Source organism: Castanea sativa, chromosome 9 (assembly GCF_040712315.1).
Source record: "Castanea sativa cultivar Marrone di Chiusa Pesio chromosome 9, ASM4071231v1".
NCBI classification, from domain to species: domain Eukaryota; kingdom Viridiplantae; phylum Streptophyta; class Magnoliopsida; order Fagales; family Fagaceae; genus Castanea; species Castanea sativa.
The window spans coordinates 12435481-12443572 of record NC_134021.1 but is presented as its reverse complement, the minus strand read 5'-3'; the positions used below and the strand labels follow the sequence as shown (position 1 = coordinate 12443572).

Genomic DNA, 8092 nt, shown 5'->3' with positions numbered 1-8092 from the left:
TTAAATTACCGATTGTCCCAAAAGTTTAAGCTATTGGGATATGGTAAATTTAATCATTTAACCAATACTTCTAACACTCCCCCTCACGTGTGAGCCGAAATTACATTTTAATAGATGAGGCCCAACACGTGGGAATTTAAATGGGAGGTAGAGTGGAGGAAACAAGGATCAAATTAAGGATTTCATACTTTGATACCATGTTAAATTACCGATTGTCCCAAAAACTTAAGCTATTGGGATATGGTAAATTTAATCATTTAACCAATACTTCTAACAAGAAAGAAATAAATGGATAAGGCTTAAAAGGTTGTCAACGTTGGCAAGGGCAAGAAACAACTAGGAGGAAAAAAGAAGAAAGGAACATTGTCACGTTGGCAGGTATAGGCATTTCAGTCCAAAATTTTGAGCCCCACTTTCACTTATATTTTATCCACATTTTGGAGAAGATTGAGTTTTGATAGATTCGAAAAGAAAACATCCGGCTGGCCCTATCATGTTTCTCTACCCGTCTCCCTTTCAACCAAACACTCTCTGTTACTCATTTTCTCTTTTATTTTCCACTTATTTTTGTCCATCCTCCCCAAAATTAACTCAACCAAACATTAAGAACTCAGCTTTTTATTTACTTCGTTCTAGCTTAATAGAAAACTTGAAGACTCGATGAAAGAAGTGGAATTCACCGTACATTTAAGAAATTATATTAGAATTTAGAAGAGCATTACAACAATACCATTAAATTCCTACGCAAGAAGATCAACTTAGCCAAATAAAATATGCTTAAAGAAAAGAACAAATTAAAGTTAAGCATTCATCCGCATTTAAGGGACAAAAATTATTGACTCAAGGGTTCATCCGCCTGACTATTATTCTCTAGCTTATAAAAATAACTGTAGAAAACTTTGTTCTACATCACCTGATGATTGACTTGTTCTCTGATATATATTGGATCAACTTCTTCACATTCAAGTAAGAAGATCCCCCTTCTTCAACTGATTTCTTAGCTATTTCTCCAAGCTTTCTAGCTCTCTTTCTTCTCTCTTCTGCTTCTTCTCCTTTATCCGTCAATTGCTCTATTGCCTTCTTCACATCCTCACTCCTCACCAACAACTTATCCTTCTCTTCACCAAAGTCCACAGAAGCCTTAGCTCCTACACTCACACCAATCCTCAACACTTGGACAAGTAACTTCTCATTATAGAACTGCTCAGCAAATATAGGCCATGTTATCATAGGCACGCCTGCACTTACTCCTTCTAGCGTAGAATTCCAACCACAATGCGTTAAGAACCCTCCAGTTGCTAAATGGGATAGTATTTGAACTTGTGGTGCCCATCCTCGAATTATAAGACCTCTCCCTTTAGTCTTCTCTTCAAATTTTTCTTCAACTAACCATTTTTCTAATTCCTCTGAATAATTTCCCTTTTTAATAACCCAAATGAATGGATAGTTGGATGATTCTAAGCCCAAAGCAAGCTCCACTAATTGTGAAGCTGACAGTTCACAAAGACTTCCAAAGCAAACATAAATGACAGAGCTGGGCTTCATTGAATCTAGCCAACTCAAGCAATTGCTCTCATCAATGAAGGTCTTGTTTCCTCTTGCAAACTTATCAGACATCGCTTTGTTACATAAAGATAGAGGCCCTATGCACCAAATATTCTTGATCACTTTCCGGTATTCTTCCACGTATCTTGGCTCTAACTCTTCCAATGTGTTAACCACCAATCCTTCTGCCGATAGCTTAGCCACTCTAAATTGGTTCATAAGAGTGTTGGTATCATCCGAACTTTTTCTCGTTCCTTCAGGTATCTGGCCCTTAGTGAATTCAATCCTATCTGGCATGTTGGGCACCAAAAATGTCTGTGAGTCAGATGTGACTCCCTCGAGCACCTTAGATTGAGATATGTTGTGATTACATACTTGACAGAAGCAAGATGTTGTATAGAAGACAAGCCTTGGAATCTTGAACTTGAGGCCAATCTCTGTGGTCCAAGGAACACCTACATCAGCAATAATGCAGTTAGGCAAAGATTTTGACTCTTCCAGCCACTTTTCTAGTGGCTTTTGTAGCATGCTAGTTGCTTCATAAAATTTTAGTGATAAGTTGAGAGAAGGGAGGGTGTCCATGTTTTCGCATCCTTCAGGCAATCCGGCTTCTGGGCCAGGAAAACGAAGTGAAACGAATTCAATGTTGAGGTTTGCGGCTTTTGCTTCTTCAAGGACTGTGTTGAACCGAGCTGCATTGAGGGGTGTGAAGATAATGGTAACTTTTACGCCATGGTGTGCAAGTAGTTTGGCCATTTCAGTGAAAGGGATGAGATGGCTTTGGGACATTAAAGGGACAAGAAGGAAGTGAAGCTGGTGAATTTGTGACTGTGACGCCATGGCTGAATTGGATCTCTCTGATTTCTTTAGCTGTTCTAGTTTGCAGTTTTATTGTGCAAGTATTTTAGTGTCATACGCGGATATGCTTTTGTCTCCAAAAGGTGAAAGCAATACTTCGACATATAAGAAAATGGTGTCCCGATTTAAATACAAATAGTCATCTTTCTAGATGTCTTTCTTTTTTAGCTACGCAAGGGAAAGACATAGGGTGATAGATACTGATCATAAGCGACAAAAATGGTTTGTATTGTGATTATTATTATTATTTTTTGGTAGCAAATAGAGGTGAATCACGTGCTAATGACTTTAGAGTCAACCCGCATCTGATGTTCATTGCGGATGATTGCAAGTCTCTGCTGTGCCAAATTCGTAACTACAAGATCGTGCACACCTATAAACACCTATAAACACCTACAAGATCGTGCATTTTCTCATTCTTCAATTAATCTTCAATCCTAACGATAATTCTAATCCCCGCCATTAACATCCCATTCCGATCGGTTCGTAAAATCCAAATGCTCCACTTTCTTTTGGTCGCTCACTTTTCCAAAGGCCACGTGAAACCCTGGCCCATGACAGACATGTACGCCAAGCTACTAGCACACTACAGCTTGGTGTGCCAGTCACCATAGGAAAAAAAAAAAAAAAAAAAAAAGTCTCTGCCCAAGCGTATCACGAAACGGTGTCGCAGATTTAGCTCTAAAATCAAGTGTGTAACTTTTTTTATTTTTTATTTTTTGTTGTGTAACTTTTTATTAGCACGTGATTAGTGAGGTTAAGAGATTGAAGTTATTCTAGTAATGTTGTTTGTATTTTTTTGAAATATGTGTAGATAAAAAAATATGTAAAAATACGTGTAATGTTGTTTAAAAACTGAAAATATATGTTTAAAAACATGTACCAAATGAGCCCTAAGAGTTTGTGTCATTTCAGAATTTCAAAAATTATCTGAAAATGTTAGAGAGTTAATTACAATTACAAATCTATAATCACAAATTGATATTAATTCAGATTGTATAAAGGATTGGTTAAAGGTCGGTTTGATTAGAGTAATAAAAAAGTTAAAGGATAGAAAATAGAGAAGAAATAGAAAAGTATAATGATAAAATCGATTTAATTTTTTCTCTTTAGTGTTTGGTTGAGAGACTAAAAATGTGAAAAACTTATTTGTTTAATTAGGAGGATAGAAAATTTTATTTGTATAAATTTATTATCATATCCTTATTATATAAAACTAAAAAATAACACATTATATATATATATATATATATATATATATATTAAAATTTTATATATAAGTGGTACTTTATTTAGAAAAAAAAAATTCAAAAACTCAAAACTATTTTTCTATTAAAAAAGCCCAAAATTGCTGAGAAAAGAAAGAATAAGCACAAAAGAAAAGAAAAAAAAACTGAAAGAATAAGCAAAAATAAAAAATAAAAAATAAAAAACGAAAACGAAAATGAAGACGAACGGACGAAGAAAGAACCAGCCTAAGAAAAAACAAAAAATGAAAACAAGGAAATGATATTTTTTTGAGAATAAGGAAATGATATTGATCAGCACAGATGATTAGAAAAGGACAAAAACAAAAAAGAAAAATTATGAACGCGTAGGACGGGCACTTCTGTCCAAAGAACTGCCCATCAAAATACTTTGAATTTCACCAAATTTTCCATTATCTTGTCTCTCTACCAAACAACTATAAAAACTATTTTCTCTTTTTTTTTTCTTTTTTTTAATCCTCCCTAAAATACACCCAAAGGATCCATTTAGTTAAGTGCTGTTTGGTTCTAAAAATGGTGTATCCAATTTTAATTTTAATTTTAATTTTTGTGTATTCATTTTCTAAATCTAAATATATGATAAGGATCCATTTTTACATTCATTTATCATTTGGCACATGTTCCCTACTTTTTTTACTTAAAAAAAAACATTTTTTCTTCACTTACATGTATTCATTTTTACAAAAATGAAAATATTAAAAAGTTTTATATTCAAATCCGGTTTTGGGAATAATGAAAATAAAAACTAAGTACAAAAAAAAAAAAAATCAAACCAATTTTTTATGGTGGGTCCCATAAAAAACTAAAAATGAACACTAAAAACACCACTTTTTTTTCTCTTAACCAAGTAACTTTTTAGTTTTTCCTTAATGAGTGTTTGGTTGAAAGGATGATAAAGTGGAGGAATGAATTTATTTATTTATTTTTGGTTTGGTTGAGAAGAAAAATAAGAGGAAAAAAAAATATAGTTTATATAAATTTAATATTATACCCTTAGTGCATAATAACTAAAATATATAATATCTTTGTAAGAAGAAAATATTAATTATTTTTATTAATTATAATTAATAAAAAACATAAATATATTAATTATTATTTTTCGTACTCAATATATCATTTTCCTCTATTATTATATATAATATATATTATATTATATTATATATTACGTTATATATGATATATTACTGGCTAGAAACAAAAAATGAGAAATAAAAAACATGTCAAGGAACAAACTTGGATATGTTGTTTCACGTGGCTGTGTAGATAGCATAGAAGAAACAAGAGAGAGAGAGAGAGAGAGAGAGAGAGAGAGAGAGAGATATGTATTTCACGTGGTTGCAAGAGTGTAGGTGAGACTCAAGTAATTCTTAGGTACTTTCGGAATATAAAAAATGATGCTCATTCTTCTCACATTCACGGTAGAGTTTACTCATTAAATTCATAGTGGGGTTCAACATGAATGTGAGAAGGAGAGCGCTATTTCTCCGTACTTCGGGAGTACCTAAGAATTTTCTAATGAGACTCATTTAAATGGGGCAACAAGAACTAGGGAGGCGGAGAAATCAATAGTGATTCAAGAACTAGGGAGGAGCTCCCGGTGGTGCACAACGTGGACTGACCTGATAGAGTATTAAATGCTCAATTAAGGGAAAAAATCGATAGAATTAATGCTCCCAATTATTCAGAAGGCGGTTTCATGGGAAATAAATCTAAAGCCACTATTAATTCTCCCCAAAATTCGAGAAACTTGAATGCAGAAATTATAGGGATCAATGTTCTCAAAATTTCTAGTGGTAATTGCTCATTACTCCCAACGGCACAAATTGTAATTAATCCAATTAATGACCAGAGTAAATCCACAAGTAGTAATCAAGTTAAGGAGGCGGCACAAATAAACCCTAGTACTAATGTTTTCACTCCTAACCCTATGGCACGTGAGGGGCATGAAAGTGATAAGGTAAACAAAAAAACAGGCACGTGGATTAGGCTGGACAGAGGCAAAGTAACGCAGCAAGCACCTCAGGTAGAGTGTGCAGGTCCATGCAAACGAAGTTTTTCAAATATTGAGGGTCATTCTGATTTACCTTGCAGCAAGAAACAAGTTTTGACTCAATTATTAACCAGGGTAAGGAGGATGCATGGAGATTTACAAGCTTTTATGGGGAACCGGCAACACATTTGAGACATGAATCATGGTCGAAGCTAAGACAGTTAAATTCTCGTTATAATCTTCCTTGGCTTTGTGCAGGAGATTTTAATGAGATTTTGAGGAGCAATGAAAAGCAGGGGGAAATATGAGAGCACAATCCCAAATGCAACTTTTTCGAGATGTTGTCGACGAACGTGGTTTTTTTGGATCTTGGCTTTGTAGGTCCTCAATTTACATGGAGCAAGCATTACACAGCGGGACATTCGGTATGGGAAAGACTTGATCGAGGATTAGCCAACTACGATTGGCTTATTCGATTTGTAGGGGCAAGAGTTTATCACCTCCATTTGGATTCCTCTGATCATTGACCACTCTTGATCAATCCCGCAGGTTTGGAGGTTCGAAAGAAGAAAATTTTCAAATTCAAGGAGATGTGGCTTTCCAACAAAGGCTGCTCTGATACAGTAGAAGTAGTGTGGTTGTTTGGTGATTCCGACTTCATTGAAAGCCGAATCCTTGGAAAACTTGAAAAGTGTGGTGATGAACTTACAAAATGGAGTCGGGAGAAGTTTGGTAATGTAAGAAGAGAGCTGGAAAAAAAGAGAAGACAATTAGCTGAAGCCGAAAGAGGTGCAATTATTTCTAGGCGGAACACTCGGGTGAGGGAATTGAAGGATGAAATTGAAATACTTCTAGATAGAGAAAACCGGATGCGGCTTCAACGTTCAAAAATTTAATGGGCTGTACAAGGAGACCGTAACACACGGTTTTATCATAGCAAAACAACCACCAGGTACTAAAAGAATATCATCCAAAAGATTAGAAATCTGAATGGACAGTGGAGTGCAAATGATGAAGAAGTGGCAGATTTTTATTCAATACTATAAAGAATTATTCACATCAACCAATCCCACGTTCCCTGAAGAAATTTTGCTGACCATTAATACTCGAGTTACTGCATAAATGAATAATAGACTATTAACAGCCTTTTGAGGCTTGGGAAGTACATGAAGCAGTGAAACAAATGGCCCCTCTCAAGGCACCTGGTCCGGATGGAGTGCCTCCAATATTTTTCCAACACTTTTGGCCGCTGGTTGGAGATGAGGTAACAACTTCTATCCTACAATTTCTTAATTCAGACACCTTTCCATGTCATTTGAACCACACCTTCATCTCCCTAATTCCTAAAGTAAAAAACCCTTAGTCCGTTTCTGAATTTAGACCAATAAGCCTTTGTAATGTCTTGTATAGTATTTTTTCTAAAGTCTTGGCAAATAGGTTGAAGAAAGTTTTACCTTCTCTCATTATGGAACACCAAAGCGCCTTTACAAAAAGTCGTCTTATCTCTAATAATATTTTGGTTGCTTTTGAGAGTCTTCATAGTATGCAAAATCACAAATCAAAGAAGGAGGGCTATATGGCAGTGAAATTAGATATGAGCAAAGCGTATGATAGAGTGGAATGGTCTTTCTTGGAAGTAGTTATGAGAAGGATGGGTTTTACAGAAAGGTGGATTCAATTGATGATGTTGGGAGTAAAAACAGTTTCTTATTCCATATGGGTGAATGGTGAGCCCAAAGGCTTGATCAAGCCAACCCAAGGAATTAGGCAAGGAGATCCCCTCTCTCCTTTCCTATTTTTGTTGTGCACTGAAGGTCTGCATAGTCTCATTTCACAGGCTGCTAGCCAAGGAGAACTATATGGCTACTCACTTTGCAAAAATGGTCCTAAACTAACCCGTCTTTTTTTCGCAGATGATAGCTTGTTGTTTTGCAGATCTACTCCTCAAGAATGTGACAAAGTTTTAGAACTTTTGGACACCTATAGTAAGTACTTGGGGCAGCACATCAACAAAAATAAAACCACCATTTTCTTCAATAAGTCCACCAATCCGGAGAGAAGGAAATATATCAAAAATGCACTAGGAGTTACTGAAATTCGAAGCTATGAAAAGTACTTGGGGCTACCCTCTTTGATTGGGAGAAGGAAAAAAGCTAGTTTCGAATATATCAAGGAAAGAGTATGGAGAAAGCTCCAAGGGTGGGGGGAAAAGTTGCTCTCTCAGGCCGGGAGGGAAATCCTCATTAAAGTCGTTGTCCAAGCCATTCCTACATACATTATAAGTTGCTTTAAACTTCTAGTGGGATTATGCAATGAAATTGAGGGCCTTATTTGGAAATTTTGGCGGGGACAAAGAGGAGATAGACGATAGATTCATTGGGTAAAATGGAGCACCATATGTAAATCGAAAGGGGAGGGTGGCATGGGTTTC

The 8092-nt window shown here is 35.6% G+C and overlaps 1 protein-coding gene across 1 annotated transcript; it reads right to left on the bottom strand.

Annotated features, from left to right (window-relative positions):
* Nucleotides 1–675: 675 nt before the first annotated feature.
* Nucleotides 676–2535, bottom strand: LOC142610871 (UDP-glycosyltransferase 73C11-like). Its single transcript, XM_075782838.1, has one exon. It carries the CDS (start codon nt 2383–2385, stop codon nt 910–912), a length of 1476 nt encoding a protein of 491 aa, XP_075638953.1. The 5' UTR covers nt 2386–2535; the 3' UTR covers nt 676–909.
* Between the last annotated feature and the right edge of the window lie 5557 nt (nt 2536–8092).